Source organism: Prionailurus viverrinus, chromosome D2 (genome assembly GCF_022837055.1).
Source record: "Prionailurus viverrinus isolate Anna chromosome D2, UM_Priviv_1.0, whole genome shotgun sequence".
Classification (NCBI taxonomy): Eukaryota; Metazoa; Chordata; class Mammalia; order Carnivora; family Felidae; genus Prionailurus; species Prionailurus viverrinus.
In genome coordinates this window covers 3196147-3219313 of record NC_062571.1, presented here as the reverse complement: position 1 = coordinate 3219313, position 23167 = coordinate 3196147, and the positions used below count along the sequence as shown (strand labels likewise).

Here is a 23167-nt window from a genome sequence, read left to right as displayed (position 1 = left end):
GGGGATGTGGAGAAACGGGAACCCTCTTGCACTGTTGGTGGGAATGCAAATTGGTGCAGCCACTCTGGAAAACAGGGTGGAGGTTCCTCAGAAAATTTAAAATATACCTACCCTATAACCCAGCAATAGCACTGCTAGGAATTTACCCAAGGGATACAGGAGTGCTGATGCATAGGGGCACTTGTACCCCAATGTTTACAGCAGCACTCTCAACAATAGACAAATTATGGAAAGAGCCTAAATGTCCATCAACTGATGAATGGATAAAGAAATTGTGGTTTGGGGTGCCTGGGTGGTTCAGTCGGTTAAGTGGCCGACTTCGGCTCAGGTCATGATCTCGCGGTCCGTGGGTTCGAGCCCCACGTTGGACTCTGTGCTGACAGCTCAGAGCCTGGAGCCTGTTTCAGATTCTGTGTCTCCCTCTCTCTGACCCTCCCCTGTTCATGCTCTGTCTCTCCCTGTCTCAAAAATAAAATAAAACATTAAGAAAACATTTTAAGAAATTGTGGCTTATATACACATTGGAGTACTAGGTGGCAATGAGAAAGAATGAAATATGGCCTTTTGTAGCAACATGGATGGAACTGGAGAGTGTTATACTAAGTGAAATAAGCCATACAGAGAAAGATATGTATGAAACTTAACAGAAACTTAACAGAAACCCATGGGAGAGGGGAAGGAAAAAAAAGAAGTTGGAGTGGAAGAGAGCTAAAGCATAAGAGACTCTTAAAAACTGAGAACAAACTGAGGGTTGATGGGGGGGGAGAGGGAGAGGAGGGTGGGTGATGGGTATTGAAGAGGGCATGTTTTGGGATGAGCACTGGGTGTTGTATGGAAACCAATTTGACAATGATTTTCGTATATTAAAAAAAATAGAAACAAGAAGACATTATATCTGATACCTCAAAGGATCAGAAGAGACTACTATGAATAATTATGTCTCAACAAATTGGGCAGACTGGAAGAAATGGACAAACTCCTAGAAATATACCATCTAACAGGACTGAATAATGAGGAAATAGAAAATCTGAACAGAATGATTACTAGCATGGAAATAGAATCAGTCATCAAAACCCTCCCAACAAATAAAAGTCCAGGACCAGATGGCTTTTCTGGTCTATCCTATCAAGCATTCAAAGACAAATGGAGACCAATCCATCTCAAACTCTTCCAAGATAGAAGAGGGAATTCTTTTAAACTCATTTTATGTGGCCAGCATTACCCTGATATCAAAACTGGACAAAGATATGGCAAGAAAAGAAAATCATCAATAACTTCCAACTTGATGTCCAAAATAGGAGACTGTTTTGAAAAAGAATCTCGATTTATTCATCCAATGAAACACTATGCAGCCATTAAAAATGATTATACATACATTCATTCACATGGAAGGAAGTATATTACAAATCACATTAAAAAAGCAGGCTGAAACATCATACCCAGTGTGACAGTATAAAGACACGTGCCAACACATATATATGTTTGAAATAATATACAGCAGGATAAATATTAAATATTTTCCTTAGATGGAAAATAATGTTTGCACATATGATTTTTATTTTCTGATATGTGACATAAGGTGATATTATTTTACTGTTAAATAAAATTAAAATTTCCAGTTGTGATTGGATTTGGACTGAAAACATGGGTTTACCACACTCCTTTACTAGCAGCAATAGTCTGCGCTTCACATAAAACAGATGGGCGCTGGGTTAAGAATTTTCAGAATAAACACCTTTAGACTTTGATGAATAAAGTCGTAAAAGCGTCACGGCGTCAGAGAGAGCAATTCACAAGAATTTAAAAAATTCAAAGATTAATATAGGACATAGTAAGCTGCACTGAAGCAAGAGCTTATACTGAGATTTATTTTTTCCGAGTCACATGGAGATCACTTTCTATTATGGAAAACGTGGCAGGCAATTAATGGCTCAGGAAAGCATTAGGACCACAGCCAGTTATTTTAGTGGGCTGCTATATGAAAGTATAGATATGAAAGTACAGCCAACAACTCCTTTTCTTGCTTCTGTTTACAATTACTGATTTTGAGATGTAAAACCCTCTAACAATTTAAGAGTAAGAAAAGTAGGAAGATGCTTTCCCAAGGCAAAACCTATAACCTGGGGTCTAGGTAACCTTGGTAGTTAGTGAAACTCTTGAATTTGGTGGCAATTTATTCATGTGCAAATAAACTTTTTCTTGAGAAACTAGTCCATAGATTGGATGGTAATCCTAAGTGCTCTATCTCCCCAAAATGAAGACGTAATAACAAATCCATCAATGAAAGATTGATTTCAGCCTATCATTATTTCCTTGACTCATCAAAACTTAGTAACCAGTTGGGGCGCCTGGGTGGCTCAGTCGGTTAAGTGGCCGACTTCGGCTCAGGTCATGATCTCACGGTCCATGAGTTCAAGCCCTGCGTCGGGCTCTGTGCTGACAGCTCAGAGCCTGGAGCCTGCTTCCGATTCTATGTCTCCCTCTCTCTCTGACCCTCCCCCATTCATGCTCTGTCTCTCTCTGTCTCAAAAATAAATAAACGTTAAAAAAGAAAAATTAAAAAAAAAAAAACTTAGTAACCAGCAATACAGTGAGCCTCCAAGGAAATAGTTCTTTTTGTTTTTTAAGTTTATTTATTTATTTTTTTTTGGGGGGAGGAGAGGATTCAAAGCTACTAGCACAGAGCCTGATGTGGGGCTTGAACTCATAAACTGTGAGTCATAACCTGAGATGAAATGAAGTCTGTTGTTTAACCAGCTGAGACATGTGGGTGCCCAAGAAAATATTTCTTAATGACACAATTCATTTCTGATATATTATAAAGATTTGGCAGGGTTTTTTTTTTTTATATCAAACTATTCTTTTCCCCTTTCATGGTCACTCTTTAACTCAATGGCCCCCATTACCAGCCAGCAGGTTGACACTACTCAGTTACTCTTATTCTTACACTTCTTACTTCTTCCACATTTCTCTTTTTACTATGTTTACACTTAGACTTCTGATGCTTCGCTTAAATCCATCTCACACATTTATCCAAGAAGAATTACCTGACACCAAAGACCAATTGTTGGGCAGCATGGCGAACTAGTTAATTAGCTGCATGGACTTAGACTCTCTTCACCTAAACACAGCACACTAGAGCAGCAGGCTAGTAAAATATACAACAACAACATACAAGAAAAGAACAATCCAGCAAAAACCATGGAAAGCTAACATGAGATAGATAATCTTTTCTTTCTTTAAGAAAGACTTTCAAAAAGCAAAAGCCATAGGGGCGCCTGGGTGGCTCAGTTGATTAAGCATCCGACTCCGGCTTAGGTCATGATCTCACAGTCAGTAGGTTTGAGTCCCACGTCGGGCTCTGTGGTGACAGCTTGGAGCTTGGAGCCTGCTTCCAATTCTGCTCACACGCTTTCTCTCTCTCTCTCTCTCTGCCCCTACCCTGCTCATGCTCTGTCTCTCTCTCTCTCAAAAATAAATAAACGTTAATTTTTTTCTAAAGCAAAAGCCATCTATAATCTACAAGGTCCACAGAAAATAAAAACTGCAAAGAGGGCATGATATCAGAATACAATGAACACACTTAGCTTTGGAGACAAAAATAAATAAATAACATCACCCCATTGTTTTATTATTCTCATTTCACCACAAACAAGTACTAAATGTTAAAGACTCATTGGGTCTAAATCTACTGCACAGATTATGGGAAAAAAAATTGAATTAGCAAAACTTTAAGAGTCCTTCCACCTCTAAAATCCAAAGATTCTGTAAAGCATCTGTAATCAGCAAACTCTAAAAAATACTACATTGAAAGTACATACTGTATTGAGTGAACCTAACCTTGACCTCATATGTACTATCATCATCTCTTTTACTTATTTCTTCCCATTATTTTAATGAATTTGTTTGCCAAGTTGCTAATATGTCGCACCTACGTGAGCATATGTTTTGCTTTTCGTTTATAGATTTTCCTCTGCAATATTCATTTCACACTTAATATTCTTTAGATGTTCTAATCTGCATCTTTAGATAATTCAGGTAAGTATCCACTGACAACACTTTAATTTAGGAAATATCTTGGCAAGTTTAACTTGACCATACCATTCCCAGTCCAAAGAACATTTTAAGTAGGTGGAAATTAGCTTTATTATTGTGTTTAAAAAATACAAATAGCCTGGAGCACTTGGGCGGCTCATTTGGTTAAGCATCTGAATCCTGATTTTAGCTCAGGTAATGATCTCACAGTTCATGGGATTGAGCCCCACATTGGGCTGTGTGCTGAGAGTATGGATCCTGTTTGGGATTCTCTCTCTCTGCCCCTCCCCTGCTTGTGTTTCTCTCTCTCTCTCTCTCTCTCTCTCTCTCTCTCTCTCTCTTTCTCTTGCTTGCTCTGTCTCTCAAAAATAAATAAATAAACCAAAAATCAGCCCAGATGAATAAACTGTATTCATTCACATTTTTTGCAATTATTACTTTCAAGTCAAACAATTTTAAGTGTATTCCCATGGTACTGTTTCAGTTGAGCCAATGTCCAATAAATGCTGCCCTTATTAGAAATAAAAAATAATACTAGGGAAGCAGATACTTTTTTTTGAAGGTAAAGGCAATCTTTATTAAGTAATTAAAATTATGTTTTAGGTTGGAGACAAACACCATTTATTTATACTGAAGTATATCCTTTGTCTCTACTCATTCACTCTAGAACTTGTGCTTTTAATATCACATGAAAAAAATGGTGTCAAAAAGAAAGTAATTTGCCAGTAAACTAGTAAATTATTATACTTAGGTAGTAGGTGATTTTAAGAAAAGGAAACAGTATAAAATAACAGTGGTCTAGATGAGTATCCTATAATTCTCCTAACAGGTTACATAATGAAATCCATGTGACGTGGATGTGAATGCCCCTCATGAAGGCCAGGAAAGGGAGCCTGTATGGTCGCAGCTGGGGGCACTGATGCAGCCTGGGTGCCATTATCCACACTACTTTCACAAAAGTTATGACTTAGGACATAAATTAAGCTACGATAATAGATAATAATGGTTCCCATTCCATTTTATACTCTCATAGCCGCCCGGCCAAAATTGTAAAGTGTGGGGTATAAACAACAGTCAGTAGTGGGTGGTGGGGAACCGGGGGCAGCATCCAGGCTGACTTTTTCCCCCATGTTGAGCCTGACAGTGTCACTCATATTGTCCACTGCCACCTGTGCTTCACATCTGCTCAGTCAGCTGCGTGTGGGGCCCCCAAGTGGACAAAGAAACCCATCCTGTCCTGTAGCCTCCCACCCACCCCCTGACCGCAAAGCTCTAAGAGACTCCGAATTTTAGACATGAACTACGTCAGGGGTCATCCACTCCACACACTGTATTGTAGAGCGGATCATAAATCTGAGTGATGCAGGGAGATGATTCAGGTTCATTACGCTGAGGGTCTGACATTTGGATTTCATGACCTGGAAATTTGGGAGTACACACATGTTTAGATGTACTCCCAAGGTCCTGCACAATTACTGTCGTGCACGCCCGGCCACATGCACGCACACGCACACTCATCTCTGCACTCGACACTTAGAAGCCTACATAAATCTACCCAAGTCTTCCCACTTTTTCGGAAATGAGACATTCAGCAGCTTTGGTAGCTGAGCTATTCTTCATAACACAATACATAGGTCAGGCTGCCTTACTGCTTAGGTCACAGCTGGACTGGCACATCGCCAGGAAACTCACACTCACCTTCTTTTGATTTTTCCCCAGCCCTACACGCACACGGCCACAAACCCATCCCTCACCCCGTGCTCACTCCTAGTGACGGCAGCCCCTGTGCTCTTCCTGTCACTCTGCATCCTCAAGCAACACCTGCTGCACGCCCACACTCTGCCGTGGGCCCTCGCTCTGCCTCCCCCGCTCTTCCAAAGTCACCACCCCTTAGTGTGAACATCTACCCTCCACGCCAATCATTCTCCCAGACCCAGATGGGCCCTCCCCTTCTTATTCTTCCTTCAAGGAGTTAAACAAATGTTTTTGTTGATAAGCACAGAAAAGAATCTCAAATCATATAAAGAAAGTCTGAGATCATCCTCAACAAACACATGCAGTGATGAAAACTATAGTAAGGTTGTAACACAGGGACAAAAGGAAAAAAGAGTCACTAACGTCTCTATCCAGAACTCTGCCCGTGCTGTTCAGGAAGAGCATTTGCTTGACGGGGTCCAGCAACACCCAGTAATCCACGTTGTCCTTTAAGGAAAGTTCGATGGTGGGGTCTGGTCCTCCCGCAGTCCCTTTGATCAGCATGTTATCCACCAGAATCGTACCTGTGGGCCAGAGACAGTTATTTGAAGACATATCCTACTTGTACAGCATCTTTAACAAGATCATACGCTTAAATGCCAGCTGACCGGCAAGTCTGTTTTAAAGCAAAAAACATCCAACGTAACATCTGGCATGATACAGAAGACGTCCTGTTTCAAAAGGGTGAAAATCACCTTTATTCCACTATTTATAAATGATGTTTCTTTGGACATGAGGGTGGCAGCCAGAGATTCAGCCACTTGGTGAGTTTCATCATCTATTTCTTGTTTCCCTTTGGACAACTTAAACCTGCTCCCCTCCCTGTCCATCGCTTCTCACAGGAGTCATCACTGGGTTTCACCCTGAACAAAAGGAGATCCTGAAGTAACAGAGGCTGATACCTCAGTTCACTCAGTAAGACTTCCGATATGAAAAGAGATGTCCTGAAAATAAGAGAAAGGAAGAAAAGGAAGAGATAAAGAAATAGCAGGGTCTCCCATGGTGAGAACTGCTTCTTTCTTCTTTCATCTTAGAGCAAATCCGTAAAACATAAATCTCAATGTGAAAGTCAAAAGTAGTGTGCAGACCCACGACTGAGTCCATTCTTCTTTAAGACACGTCTGGGGTGCTTGACCAGAACAACATGCTAGTCCAATGTGGCATTGTGATGCTTGCTTTCTTATTATCCTTTCAGCAGGCTAAATTGTGGACATTTGTTGGATGAGTTGAAAATACAGGACATCTCCAATCTTCCCTATTTTGTTAAAGATTCCATGCATTTTACAAGTTGGATGCAAACAGCACTGATGCAATTCAAATCCCATTCCGCACCCCCCCGCCCACACACATACCAACAATCCCTTTGCCAAAGAGTAGTGCACTATAGCTTAGGGCAATCATTTTCAGCCCATCCATTTTATTAAAATTATAGCATCTAGAAAAGATGTGGCTATGCAAATAAAAATGTACCCCCTGAAAAACATTAGAATAAATGGAATATCTACAGAACCCATTGCCTCAGGATAGCACACAATAATATATAGATAATCCATAAATATAAATCTAGCTTGAATAATAATGCAAAATGTGACAGCTGCATTTTCTTAAGGCCCAAATGTTATATCATTGTATAGTTACAAATAAAGGGGGGGGGGGTCTCTTTGGAAAATTTTCTCAGCAAATTAATAGTAATAGTAATAATAACAATAGTAATAGCTGTAATATTTCTTTATAACATTATTATCAGTGAGTTTTACCTGCCTAGGGAATGTTGAAAGGAACAATTGTTCTTATGTAACAATAAACCTGAATAATGATTAAACGCACACACACAAATGCATGTCTAAGTGAAGATTATTTCCTTCTACTTTTTCCACATACTAGTACACATAGATATAAAAATTGAGTGAAAGTGATTCTTCTATTTTTTTTTTAAATGGCAAATGACTAGCTACAGATAATACATCCAAAAGTACAGTCTGACAATGATGGCATTTTCTTTTCTTTTTTTTAAGTTTATTTATCTTGAGCAAAAGAAAAGAGTGCTAGGGGTGGGGGGGGGCAGAGAGAGAGGGAGGGAGAAAATCCCAAGTAGGCTTTATGCTGTCAGCCTAGAGCACTACAAGGGGCTCGAACCCATGAACTGTGAGATCATGACCTGAAATCAAGAGTCAGACACTCAAATGATTGAGCCAACCAGGGGTCCCAATGATGGCATTTTCTGACCTAGTAATATGTTCAAGGCTCAAGTACACACTTATTTACAAATAATTCATACAACTAACCCTTAAAAATTATGTGGTAAGTACTTTCAGTATTAGGGAAGTCAATGGGATTCTATTTTCTGTTTGAATAAAATAAAAATAGAGAGGGAGGCAAACCATAAGAGATACAATGGAGTATTACTCGGCAATCAAAAAGAATGTAATCTTGGCATTTGCAAAAACGTGGATGGAACTAGAGTGTATTATGCTAAGTGAAATCAGTCAGTCATAGAAAGACAAATATCATATGATTTCATACATATGTGGAATTTAAGACACAAAACAGATGAACATAGGGGAAGGGAAGTAAAAATAATATAAAAACAGGGAGGGAGGCAAGTCATAAGAGACTCAAATACAGACAACAAACAGGGTTGCTGGAGGGCAGGTGGGTGAGGGATGGGCCAAATGGGTGATGGGTATTAAGGAGGGCACTTTTTGGGATGAATTATTTTTGAGAGAGAGAGAATGAATGAATGAATGAATGAATGAATGAATGGGGGAGGGGCAGAGACAGAGGGAGACACAGACTCCAAAGCAGGCTCCAGGCTCTGAGCTGTCAGCACAGAGCCCGACGCAGGGCTTGAATCCACAAACTGTGAGATCATGACCTGAGCTGAAGGCGGGCACATAACCAACAGAGCCACTCAGGCGCCCCTACTCCTGAAACTAATACTACACTGTATGTGAACTAACTTGGGTTTAGATAAATAAAAATAAATAAACAAAGGAATGTACAATAGCAGGTCAGCTAACAGGAGGTTTATGCCTTGACTCACCCATGCATCACTGCAGGGGCAGCAGTGTCTGAAGGCACAGGGACACACCATGTGGACACATGGAAGGATGGGGCAGTGAGCTCCCCTTTACGGTCCAAATGGGTTGTAACCAGAGGAAGGTGTAATCATTATGTTAATGACAATTCACACAGTGAAACCAAAACAACGTATCTGGACTTATACTTTACGTAATTTTTTTTTTTTTAATTTTCATGGAGAAAATCTAACTGTTTTCTTGCTTCCTTGTCAGCTCTGTGGTTTTGGTGACTGGGACTCAGCAGTAACTGGTCCTAGTGCTGGTATGGTGACAGAGGAAGAGCTTCTCTTCTCCTTCACCAGAATATGCCTTCATGTTGCCAAAATCTCTCAATACTTTCACAAGCCATGTTACCTTACAGCAAAAGTTTGGAGAACCAGAGAGAATGGAGCATGGCTGAAGGAGGCATGACACAAAGGGCAACATTTTTCAAAAGAAGAAGGAGGAGGACGAGGATGAGGACCAGGATGAGGACAAGGAGGAGGAGGAGGAGGAGGAGGAGGAGGAGGAAGGGGAAGAAAGAAAGAGGAAGCAGAAGGAGGAGGGAGAGAAAGAAAGAACGAATGAATCAGGAAGGAGGAGGAGGAGGAGGGGTGGGAGAGGGGAGGAGGAGGAAGAAGGAGGAAGAAGAATGTAGGTGTTCCTTCTGGTTTTCCCAGAGAGCCCCGTCTTCCACCTCCTCCCAGTAGAGCAGGGGACTCGTGGCCCAGGGTCATGGAGGGTCTGTCTGCAACCTGGCGGTGGGGACTGCACTTGCCACGGGTCAGGGTGTGAGCCTGGGCATCTGGGTACTGAGACAAGGCTGGCCAACAGCTGTCTGGCAGGAAATCTGGGCATTTGGGGAGAGCATGGTAACTCTGCCTCCTCTCTTGTTCTGCAAGCTTCCACCTTTTCCAGTAAAACTTTCTGTTTAACCCCTCCTCCCGTGTGATGCTGAAAATCTATTCCTACTCCTGACTCCATTTGGAATATAAAGACACAGATACATGAAAAAGAAAAGGGTGGGATACATAATGCAGCACTGATTAAGGAAGCTGGATGGCTCTACTACCAGAGAGCAGACCAGAACAAAGGCTATTATTACAGGTGATGAGACATACTGCATCAAAGGAGAGGGATCCATTGATCAACAGGTGTTAACCTGAAGAGATCTGTCTTGAAGAATATGTTAGGACCCAAGACGGGCTCCTCTTCTGTGAAATTTTCCTTTTGCAATAATAAATAATAATAATAATAATAATAATAATAATAATAATAATAATAAACAGTTGCAATCAGGAAAAAGGAATTAAACTTAGTTTGATATTCATGTCACAGAAGTTAAGACAGCCTGCCCTGGAAGTGACAGAATCCAGTCCTGGGTCCACCACTTACCAACTGTGTGAAGGTGGCTGGATTACTTAACCCCGCTCACCTTCAATTTCTCTTTTTATAAAATCAGGACAAAAGCAGGACAGATAGTTCTATAATGCTGTACGTACGTAACTGAAAGACACATGTATTCTTGTATCCAGAGCACTAACAGAAACCAAAGTAGTTGAAAATCAATAAAAACACTAGAACAGTTAAATACTTAATGATATTTTCACAAAACATCATGGCCTATGTTTGCCAACCTTAAACCCTGGGGTCTGTGTTCCTTCCTTCAAAAAGTAGGTATTGAGGGTGATTTGCTACCAGGTAGAGACCTTTTTCATCCAAAGTAGAAACTTGGTTGAGTGTTTAGCTTTCTTCATGAGTCCATTATTCTAATTCAGAAAAAATAACTCTGCAGTCACTTCATCTATATCTATAACTTCTCCAAGCAGACATATCTATCAGGTGTAGATGCTAATTCAGGTTCTACTTGTACTAAATAAAGGGACTGCAGGTTTTCAGCTTTGTTCTTAAGATCTTCTCACAAGTCTTTCTTCTTAAGTATGGAAAAAGCTTGTCCAGAATATTTCAAAACATAAACATACTATAAAGTAACTTATGCATCGAAACAATTTCCTTGTTACACCAATGCCATTCACTACTTACTGATGTGCATAATGTAAGTGCATCAAAGAAGAGCCTGTTGGGTTCCTGGATGACTGAACCAGATAATACATGCAAAGCACTGATTGCTATCCCTCGTATAGAAGAAGGACTTGAGCATTTGTAATTATGGTTACTGCTGTTGATGCCATTAACACCATTTTGAAAGAGAAATGACCCGAAGCTAAAGCAAAGTGATTTATTTTATGTCCCAGTGTTCTTTACTAACCAAGTCTACTATTCATTTCACAAAGCTAGGATTATCATGTTTGGTCAACACACAGACATGGCCGCAGTCTGGAAGAATTTTTATGGACTCTGAAGATTTGAGTCCCAAATAATTATTCTGGGAAGTTAGAAGGTAGAAAGAGAATCCTTTCTGTAGATAAAAGTGTAGACAGAACCTCTTGATCCAACTGATGGGCAATGTGTTTGGGCCTACTATTTTGAGGGAGTGGTACCCACTCTTTCCACTTCCTAACTGCAGACAATTCTGATTTTTTCTCATAGGAACTCAGATTAGATTTGATGGCAAAAAGGTCTTACTTCACAAATTCATACTAATAGTGATCTTTAGACTGAACACTATTTTCCTATCCCCAGAACATGTTTAACTTGATAGGAACTAAAATCGAACACACCCGTATTATAGTAACAAAATATATATTTATATTATATTCACATATATTTACATTATCTGATTTTGTATATTATATATCATTTTATATTATTTTATATTACATTATTCATATTGTATTATATATTATATGTTATTATACATATTAAATATATATTTATATATTATTTTATATCACTTTATATATCATTTTATAGTGCATTATATATTATATCTATACTTATATTAACTACATATATTTATCTATACTTTATATAGCATAAATAAAATTTGGATAGTTAATGTTTTTCCTGTGAAAGTCATTTGCTTATTTAAATAGGCAGTTATAACACAAGTGAATTACTCTCTAAAAATGTCACGGGGGTGGCAGTGGGAGGGGGTCCATTGCCTTTCTAATTAACCTAATTCAATGAAGCTGAAAAAGTAAGTTCTACAGGGAGACAGAATAATTGCCTGTTTGGGTTCATTCCAAACATTAAAATAAAGAAAATCACTCTGTGCACAGAAACCATTTGTTGTTGCTATGAAACAATTAATTATTCAAGATATATAACCAATATGGGTTGCATAAAATCTCTTGCAACAATCTTTGCCCAGTTTAAGCCAACTGGAAGAATGCTCAGCTACATGATCTACCTGGAAGAATCCATTGCATGTTACTCCCTGCAAATGAAAACATAAACAAAGCTCCCAAATGCGTATTATTTGATCAAAACAAATTTGAAAATGGGGCACCTGGGTGGCTCAGCTGGTTAAGCATCTGACTCTTATTTCAGTTGAGGTCATGATCTCATGGTTTGTGGGTTCAAGCCCTGGGTCAGGCTCTGCACTGACAGCATAAAGCCTGCTTGGGATTCTCTGTCTCTGTCTCTGTCTCTGTCTCTCTCTCAAAAAAAAAAAAAAAAAAAAAAAAAAGGAAAAGAAGAAAATGAAAATGTAGCTATCTGTAGTTTTTCAGTGAGGTTAACCAGTAAGCATGCCCGTGATATAGTTGTTATTGAGTAAAATCTAGATTACAAGATTCACAGGCTAAGGGAGGTTCTTCTCATGCTCAAATCTGCTTCTTTGTCAAGACTTTCTAGGACTTTCCTGGAAGTAGTCTGTCTACTTTGATTTTTTTCACACTTCTCAGTTTACGGTTCTATAAAGTATACATTTCAGCTAAGAATATGTTCTTATAGCTAGATAGCTACTTGATCAACTCCTTTAGGGAAAGAAACACATGAGTATTCAACAACTTCATACAAAACATAGATTTTGATTGGGCTAGGATTTGTATATTAAGGATATATTAACCACACACAATATATGCTAAAGATTAAAAATGATACCAATCAAGTCAACAGCGGTTAAACTTACAAAATTATAAGCACACTGCTTTGCAAAGTGACCTTGGTCTTTTAATTTATATTTTATTCACCTCAAAAGAACAAACCATTGCCAAATGGGCAGCTTTGTTCAAGTGCACTTCACGCACATTACTTGAGGGACAAGACCTTTTACTTACATGTGATTCTTATTTCATAATGGTCAATAGTGATCCCACAGGCATGGCATGGACATACAATTATAAAACTTCAGGAATGAGATAGGTTTTTTTTTCCTTCTATCTTTCACTCCTTCCTTAGAAATTAATATGAATACCTGGCCCTCTTGACAATTGCTAGTATCTGTATTCTGTTGTGAATAAAGTATTAAGCAAATACATATGTATTATACATATTGGTGTAGAAGGTATGTTAGGCAGGTTTATTTTGTTTATATGTCACTTATACAACTAAAAATAGAATCACAGAATTTTAACCTATCCTACCATCCACGCCCTGGGTTCCCCTCCTGAGACCAATACTACACTGTGTGATAAGTAAATGAATTGAAAAAGAAAGAAAGAAAGAAAGAAAGAAAAGACAGAAAGAATCATAGAATTTTAGAAACAGAAGAGAGCCTGCCATTTCATCATAATTTTTCATGAATAAAATGAAGCTGACCTTCTGGTTTCTCCACGTCTTTATCCCAAGCCCTGAAAATGCCCTGACTGAGGCGGTGTAGCTCATAAACACATACCCAGGACTGAACCCCAGTTTTCCAGTTTTAGTAGTTCACAATTTAGATCTCCTTTCTCTATGCCTTGCTATCACACTGGAAACATGTAAACTTTTAAAAAAATATGAAATGATAAAAACCTTGGAAATTTTGTTTTGGGATCATGGGAAACCCACACAGAGATCCTGTCAGTGCATAGATGGATTATGTGGAATTCTGTACCCTTTTATTTTCTTGACAAAACGTAAAGGGTCAAAATGGAAATAACTCTAAAGTAAAACATAGGGAGCATGGTACCATGTAATCATCAATGAACTGACCCTAGAACTAGTTTTTCCAGATTATACATAGGTATAGATATAGCCTTTGACCTTATAGCTTACCACTCATCAAAGAGAATAAAGAGCTGGCATTAAGGGATAGCCCAATAAATCTCCCGCTGAGACTGGGAGTATTAGTTTAATTAGTTTATTAATTAAACTAATTTTAGTTTATTTCATTTATTTATTTATTTATTATTTATTATTTATTATTTATTATTTATTTGTTTATTTATTAAACTAATATTTAGTTTATTAAATTAGTTTATTAGTTTAATAAGTGACACACTGGGGGCACCTGGGTGTCTCGGTTGCTTGGGCATCCAACTCTCGATTTCAGCTCAGGTCATGATCTCGCAGTTCGTGAGTTTGAGCCCTGAGTTGGGCTCTGCACTAATGGCATGAAGCCTGCTTGGGATCCCCTCCCTCCTTCTCTCTCTGTCCCTCCCCCACTCCTGCACTCTTGCTCTCTCAAAATAAGTAAATAAGCTTAAAAAAAAAAGTGAACACACTAACCCAGAGTCCCTTGGAACAACCATGATATATACTAATGTATAATTAATACACATTAATGAATATATATTATCATGAGGAATAATGTATGTAAGCAAAAGCACATTGTTACTCAATGAATAATACTGTTCACCCTGTTGCCACTGGGAGTTTATATAGACTAAAGCATGTGAAAGGACTTATTTGTTTCATTTTGTTTTGTGGCTAATTGGAAATATTAGCCACGATGTTTTAAAATAAAATATCACTTTTTTTTTTTACAACTGCGATTAAAGAAGCACAGAATACACATAAAAGCCAGGAGAAAAAAAAAGAAGAAAACCATGCAGATGCAAAACATAAAATAACAGGGTAGGAGGGGGCAACAGTTCATTCACTTATCACGGAGAATGTGTCACGAAGCAAAAGCCATATCTTCCCAGCAAAAATAAAAGTGAACAAGAGAACAAGCCCAGAAGTCATACTACTGAGGTCAAAATGCTCACCAACATCTGCTTACGCTATCAGCTGGGCCAAATGGTAAAACACAGACTAAGTAAATTACAACATACTCAATTCATGGACATACTGAAGTGATAAAGGTTCATACTCTTAGAATTCTGCAAGATCTTGTTACTTTCAGAATAGCAAGTTGATGCAGTTGAAGTGAAGAGACAGACTATACAATTTTTAAGTGTGATGATTATAAAAAGGTAGTTTAAACGTGAGCCACATCTCTAGTCCCACCCACCATTGGAAAAACCATGGACTCATGAAGCACTTGCTCACAAAAAAATCTATTTGGTTGAAGTTAGAGAAACAAAAATCACTGAAGATACTCTTTTAAAATGTGTATTAGAGATTGAGTGCTTTAAAAAGATATAAGCTAAGAAGTTCTTCAAGAGGATCAATATTTTAACCTGGTCCCCATTAGAATCATTTAGAAACCCTGAATCCCAGATTGTTCTCCAACTCTCCAACAATAAATCAAATCTCCAGCAAGATAAGGATACCGCTTTTTAAAATTTTTTTTGCCAAAACATCACTTGAGGATGTGCATTTGCTTTCTCCTTTGAAACTGCAGCTGCAGGAAGTTTTCACCAGTCTTAGCTGATTTAAAAACATAAAAGAGATGAGAGGAGGAGCCAAGATGACTGAACAGCATGGAAGTTTTTTGTGTGTCTCGCGCCCATGAAATCCAGCCAGACCAACACTAAACCATCCTACACACCTCAAAAACTGACTGGAGGATTAACACAACAATCTGCACAACCTGAACCACAGAATTCAGCAGGTACGTGGTGCTGAGAGGTGAACCTGGGGAGAGAACCCCAAGGCATACAGGGAGCCACTTTTGCAGGAGGAGAGAGGAGGGAGACCCTGGGGGGGGCGGTGAGAATATGGGAAAAGCACCCCTCCCCAAAAGCAGCTGGAGAGAATGTGGAAAATTGGAAACAGCCGTCGGGACTAAACTAAAAAGGGAGAAAGGAGAGGGTTTCAATTCCATTAAGACTGTAAACAAGGGGAACGCAAAGGCTGCAACTCCGCAGCTCCCTACCTGGCGGTGCTCTGACGGGAAGGGCGAATCCCCAGGAGCAGGGTGGGGTCCGGGAGGTTCTCGGGCCGCAGGGGGAAAGCGGTTCCACTGCTGGAATGACACTTGGTGGAGACGGTTGAAGCCCCCTGGTCCCGGCAGACCCCAGAAAACGGCCACATTCGCTGGGGCTGGAACAAGGTCCTTAAGGCTGAAGCCTGGTGCCAGATGTGTGTTGTGAGTTTCCATCATCCCTGAAACGCTGCTGCTACCCTGTCTCGCGAACTTTTTCTGGGGCTGGCGGCACCCGGCTGCAGTCTCGGGCACCAGCAGCAGCAGGGTCCTGCAAGCGTTCCCGGGTGCGGCCGACACTCGGCCATTGCTCCTTCGGCCATTGCTGGGTGAGACCCTCCCGCAGAGGGCGGAATGGGTCAAAGCCTCGGTCCTTCAGAAGTAAGGGGCCGGGGAAAACAGCCACGTCTGAGACAGAACTTGGGAGAGAGGTACTGCCCCCGGCCTGGTCACGGACGGTGAGAAAGCGGGGCGTGGCCGAGGGCTGAAGACGGAGAATGGGTGCGTGATTGCTGACCCGGGAGAACAGACCGGGTCAGTGGCTGACGCCATTTGCACCTCTGCCGCGCATGCGCATACGCACCCAAGAGCACCGCAACATTCCACCCCAGAAGTCGAGCAGCGCCATCTGGTGGAGGATGGAGCCGTTACACTGAGCCCCGCCCAACTGGGCCAACCTCGCTCCTCAAGAACACAAGTCTCACCGCCTACTTAGTTTATACACTATAAATCCCTTCAGAGTCCGACTTCTAGGGGAAAACGAAATAATTTCAGTCCTACTTCAATCTGTTAGCAGGTCCATCTGTTCAATTTTCTTTCTTTTTTCTTTCTCTTTTTCACTTCTTTGCTTTTTCTTGAATACAGAAATAAAAAAAATAAATTTTTATTTTCAAGCTTTATTAAAAATAATTTTAAAAAAATTTTTTACTATATTTTTTACTTTTGTGTAAATTTTTTCAAATTGTATCTTACTTCTATCACTTGATTTCAGTCTACATCAGTGTATTCACCTTTTCAAAATTTCAAACGATTTCCTTTTCTTTTTTCTTTTTAGTTTCTTTTCTTTTTCTTGAATGTGAAAGAAAAAAACTTTATATTTACTTTCAATTTATTTTAAAAATATTTTTCTTTAAAAGTTTTTACTATATTTTTTGCTTTTATGTAAATTTTTTCAAATTCTATTTTACTTTCACCATTTTATCTCAGTCTACTATAGTGTAATAACTGTTTCAAATTTTCAAACGACTATTTTCTCTTTTTTCTCTTTTTTGCTTCGTTTCTGTTTCTTGAATAAAGAGAAAACATTAATTTTTATTTTTAATTTTTATAAAAATATTTTTCTTTAATTTTTTCTACTATATTCTGTACTTTTTTTGTAATTTTTTTTAAATTCTATTTTACTCCCATCATCTCATTTTAGTCTACTTCAGTGTATTTATTTTTTTCAAATTCTCAAATGATTTCTTCCACCCCCCTCCTTTTTTTCCCCTCTTATCTGTCAAACCACTTTCAACACCCAGACCAAAACACACCTAGGATCTAGCATCATTTATTAGTTTTGTGTGTGTGTGTGTTTAATTTTTTTTTAAATATTTTTTAATTTTAATTTTTTAATTTTAATTTTTCTCCTTTCTCCCTTCAAAAGGACAAAACAAAGGAATTCACCCCAAAAGAAAGAGCACAAAGAAACAACAGCCAGCGATTTAACCAACACAGATACAAGCAAGATGTCTGAACAAGAATTTAGAATCACGATAATAAGAATACAAGCTGGAGTCAAAAATAGATTAGAATCCCTTTCTGCAGAGATAAAAGTAAAAAATAGAATGAAATTAAAAATATCGTAACTGAGCTGCAATCACGGATGGATGCAGCGGCGGCATGGATGGATGAGGCAGAACAGAGAACCAGCAATATAGAGGACAAATGTGTAGAGCATAACGAAGCAGAAAAAAAAAGAGGGAGATTAAGGCAAAAGAGCACGAGTTAAGAATTAGAGAAATCAATGACTCATTAAAAAGGAACAACATCAGAATCATAAGGGTCCCAGAAGAGGAAGAGAGAGAAATAGGGACAGAAGGATGATGAGAGCAAATCATAGCAAAAATCTTAACCTTATGCCTTAAGGAGCTGGAAAAAACACCAAATAAAACCCAAAACCAGCAGAACACAGGAAATAACAAAGATTAGAGCAGAAATTAATGCTATCAAAACAAACAAAAAAAACCCACTAGAACAGATCAATGAAACCAGAAGCTAGTTCTTTGAAAGAATTAACAAAATTCATAAATCACTAGCCAGTTTGAACAAAAAGAAAAAGGAATGCACCCTAATAAATAAAGTCAACAATGAAAGAGGAGACATCACAACCAACACAGCAGAAATAAAAACAATAATAAGAGAATATTATGAGCAATTATATGCCAATAAAATGGGCAATCTTGAAAAAATGGACAAATTTCTAAAAAATACACACTACCAAAACTGAAACAGGAAGAAACAGACCCATGACCAGTAAGGAACTTGAATTAGTAATCAAAAATCTGCCAACAAACAAGAGTCCAGGGCCAGATGGCTTTCCAGGGGAATTCTACCAAACATATAAGGAAGGGTTAACACCTATTCTCTTGAAGGTGTTCCAAAAAATAGAAACGGAAGGAAAACTTACAAACTCTTTCTATGAAGCCAGAATTACCTTGATTCAAAAACCAGACAGAGACCCCACTAAAAAGGAGAACTATAGACCAATTTCCCTGATGAACATGGATGCAAAAATCCTCAACAAGATATTAGCCAACCGGATCCAACAATACATTAAAAAAATTATTCACCATGACCAAGTGGGATTTATACCTGGGATGCAGGGCTGGTTCAATATTCGCAAAACAATTAACGCGATTCATCACATCAATAAAAGAAAGGACAAGAAGCATATGATCCTCTCAATAGATGCAGAGAAAGCATTTGACAAAATACAGCATCCTTTCTTGATAAAAACTCTCAAGAACGTAGGGATAGAAGGAGCATACCTCAAGATCATAAAAGCCATATATGAACAACCCAACATTAATATCATCCTCAATGGGGAAAAACTGAGAGCCTTCCTCCTAAGGTCAGGAACAAGACAGGGATGTCCACTCTCACCACCATTATTCAACATAGTATTGGAAGTCTTAGCCTCTGCAATCAGACAACACAAAGAAATAAAAGGCATCTGAATCGGCCAGGAGGAGGTCAAACTTTCACTCTTTGGAGATGACATGATACTCTATATGGAAAACCCAAAAGATTCCACCCAAAACCTGCGAGAATTGATTCATGAATTTGGCAAAGTTGCAGCATATCAAATCAATGCACAAAAATCGGTTGCATTCCTATACATCAACAATGAAGCAACAGAAAGAGAAATCAAGGAAGCAATCCCATTTACAGTTGCACCAAAAACCATAAAATATCTAGGAATAAATCTAACCAAAGAGGTGAAAAATCTATACACTGAAAACTATAGAAAGCTTATGAAAAAAATTGAAGACGACACAAAAAAATGGAAAAAGATTCCGTGTTCCTGGATAGGAAGGACAAATATTGTTAAAACGTCAATACTACCCAAAGCAATCTACATATTCAATGCAATCCCTATTAAAATAACACCAGCATTCTGCACAGAGCTAGAACAAATAGTCTTAAAATTTGTATGGAACCAGAAAAGACCCCAAATAGCCAAAGTAATCTTGAAAAAGAAAAGCAAAGCAGGAGGCATCACAATTCCAGACTTCAAGCTATATTACAAAGCTGTCATCATCAAGACAGTATGGTACTGGCACAAGAACAGACACTCAGAACAACGGAACAGAATAGAGAATGCAGAAATGGACCCACCAATGTATTGCCAACTAATCTTTGACAAAGCAGGAAAGAATATCCAATGGAATGAACACAGTCTCTTCAGCAAGTGGTGCTGGGAAAACTGGACAGCGACATGCAGAAGAATGAACCTGTACCACTTTATTATACCATACACAAAAATAAACTCAAAATGGATGAAAGACCTAAATGTAAGACAGGAAGCCATCAAAATCCTCGAGGAGACAGCAGGCAAAAACCTCTTTGATCTCGGCCGCAGCAACTTCTTACTCAACATGTCTCCGGAGGCAAGGGAAACAAAAACAAAAATGAACTATTGGGACCTCATCATAATAAAAAGCTTCTGCACAGCGAAGGAAACAATCAGCAAAACTAAAAGCAACCAACGGAATGGGAGACGATATTTGCAAATGACATACCAGATAAAGGGTTAGTATCCAAAATCTATAAAGAACTTATCAAACTCAACACCCAAAAAACAAATAATCCAGTGAAGACTTGGGCAAAAGCCACGAATAGACACTTCTTCAAAGAAGACATCCAGATGGCCAATTGACACATGAAAAAATGCTCAACATCACTCATCATCTGGGAAATACAAATCAAAACCACAATGAGATACCACCTTACACCTGTCAGAACGGTTAACATTAACAACTCAGGCAACAACAGATGTTGGCGAGGATGCGGAGAAAGAGGGTCTATTTTGCATTGTTGGTGGGAATGCAAGCTGGTGCAGCCACTCTGGAAAACAGTATGGAGGGTCCTCAAAAAACTAAAAATAGAACTCCCCTACGACCCAGCAATTGTACTACTAGGCATTTATCCAAGGGATATGGGTGTGCTGTTTCGAAGGGACACAGGCACCCCCATGTTTATAGCTGCGCTATCAACAATAGCCAAAGTATGGAAAGAGCCCAAATGTCCATCAATTGATGAATGGATAGAGAAGATGTGCTATTTATATGTGTAGGTGTGTGTGTATGTGTATGTGTGTGTGTCTGTACACACACACACACATACACACACAATGGAGTATTACTTGGCAATCAAAAAGAATGAAATCTTGCCATTTGCGAGTATGTGGATGGAACTGGAGGGTATTATGCTATGTGAAATTAGTCAGAGAAAGACAAAAATCATATGAATTCACTCATATGAGGACTTTAAGAGACAAAACAGATGAACATAAGGGAAGGGAAACAAAAATAATATAACAGGGAGAGGACAAAACAGAAGAGACTCAGAAGTATGGTGAACGAACTGAGCGTTACGGGAGGGGTTGTGGGAGGGTGGATGGTCTGAATGGGTAAGTGGCACTAAGGAGTCTACTCCTGAAATCATTGTTGCACTATATGCTAATTTGGATGTAAATTTTAAAAAATAAAAAGTAAATCAAGTTAATAATAAAAAATTAAAAGAGATGAGATGGAACTTTTTTTGAGAGAGAGAGAGAGTGAGAGAGACAGAAAGAGAGTGTGCAAGGGAAGGGGGCAGAGGGAGAGAGAGAATATTAAGTAGGCTCATGCTCAGTGCTGAATGCAGAATGCTACATGAGGCTGTATCTCATAAGCCTGAGACCATGTCCGGAGCCAAAATCAAGAGTCTGATGCTTAACCGACTGAGCCACCCAGGTGCCCGAGATAGAGCTTTTAAACAGGATTTCAATACTTTAGAGAACTGCATTCAGTACATTTCTCAATGTGATCAATCAGATTGGAAGTGTGACTTAGCCATCTAGGAAAAACTGTGTTGAGAATGTTTGTCAACCCATTTAGGTATTTGAAGAGTTTATTTGAATTTGTAATATAATTTAAAATGTTTACAAGAGTTCAATTATTATAGATGACACATACAATTCATGGTATAGAAGAATTAACTTTGTTAAACTTTTGAATTAATAGAAGTTTGATCAAAAAACAAATAAAGGTGTTTTCTCTGTTTTTACTGGCTTCCAATGTTTATTACAAGAATTATATCATTTATAATTTGAATCTAAGGTCAAATATTATTTTATTTGAAATGTACCACTTGAATAAATTTTAGTGAAGACCCAAGCAGTTTTCTCATGTACAGACATCCCCCTTCTTAAAAATTAATTAGGGGCGCATTGGTGGCTCAGTCCTTTGAGTGTCTGACTCATGATCTCAGCGCAGGTCTTGACCTCAGGGTCATGAATTCAAGCCCTGCATTGGGCTCCCCGCAGGAGGTAAAACCTATGCAATCAATAAATCAATCAATGAAAAAGCACCTCATTTAATATGGAATCACAGAAAGAGTTACATAAGAGAAAGGAGATGGTAAAATAAATGGGGGCAGAATTAATGGTAGTGATGAAACAATGAATCTATTTTCCAACTTCACTTACTTTTCTGTATGTTCTGAGTTTCTGGTTGTTTCAAAAGGGATTTGTATTCTAGGCAGTAAGACAGGTCCTATCACAGTGTTCTCCCATGTCTAAGCTCAGATGTAATGTGGAATATTTAAAATATTTTACTATGTAGAGCAATTTGTGCAATAAGGACATTGTTATCTAGTATCTCTGGGAGACTCCTGAGTGGTCATAACTCTAAAGTTGAATCTGTTTTCTTACCTCCAAATTCATTCAAAGGAAGATGCCATCAACAATAAGTGAGCTTCTTGTATGAGGAATTGGCATAAAGAATGAAGGAGGAGCGTCCTACAACTATACTAAATTTCAGTTAGAAAGACATCACAGGAAAATATTTTACTTCAATAGGTAATTCGCCCCTGGAAGCAACCAATTCATTGGAGGACATATTTAGCCCATTTTGTGATCAAGAAAAATTTTGCTTTTTTATAGAAAAGAAGACACATATTAAGAGAGTAAATTCTGTCATTCTTTGTCACAATGTCTCTTCATAGAAAGTAAATAAGCTCTATTTTTATTCTTAGCCACAAATGCACTCAAATGATAATATATTTCTAGAAAAGACTACTTCTTAAAGTACTTTTCTCAACATGATCCTAATGACAGATTAAAAAAAAATCTGTAACAGGTGTAGGAAGATAGGTGCATCCCATGAGAAGGTGATCAAACTAAACACATTTAGGGGCGCCTGGGTGGCGCAGTCAGTTGAGCGTCCGACTTCAGCCAGGTCACGATCTCGCGGTCCGTGAGTTCGAGCCCCGCGTCAGGCTCAGGGCTGATGGCTCAGAGCCTGGAGCCTGTTTCCGATTCTGTGTCTCCCTCTCTCTCTGCCCCTCCCCCGTTCATGCTCTGTCTCTCTCTGTCCCAAAAATAAATAAAAACGTTAAAAAAAAAAAACTAAACACATTTAATTTCATAGTCTTT

At 38.8% G+C, this 23167-nt stretch overlaps 1 protein-coding gene across 1 annotated transcript in view; it reads right to left on the bottom strand.

Annotated features, from left to right (window-relative positions):
* PCDH15 (protocadherin related 15) overlaps nucleotides 1-23167 on the bottom strand; it is an 850076-nt gene that overhangs the window by 519940 nt on the left and 306969 nt on the right. Inside the window, exon 4 of the mRNA XM_047824821.1 lies at nucleotides 6154-6314. Within this exon, the coding sequence (XP_047680777.1) occupies nucleotides 6154-6314 (161 nt within the window). The remainder of the gene's footprint in view (nucleotides 1-6153; nucleotides 6315-23167) is intronic.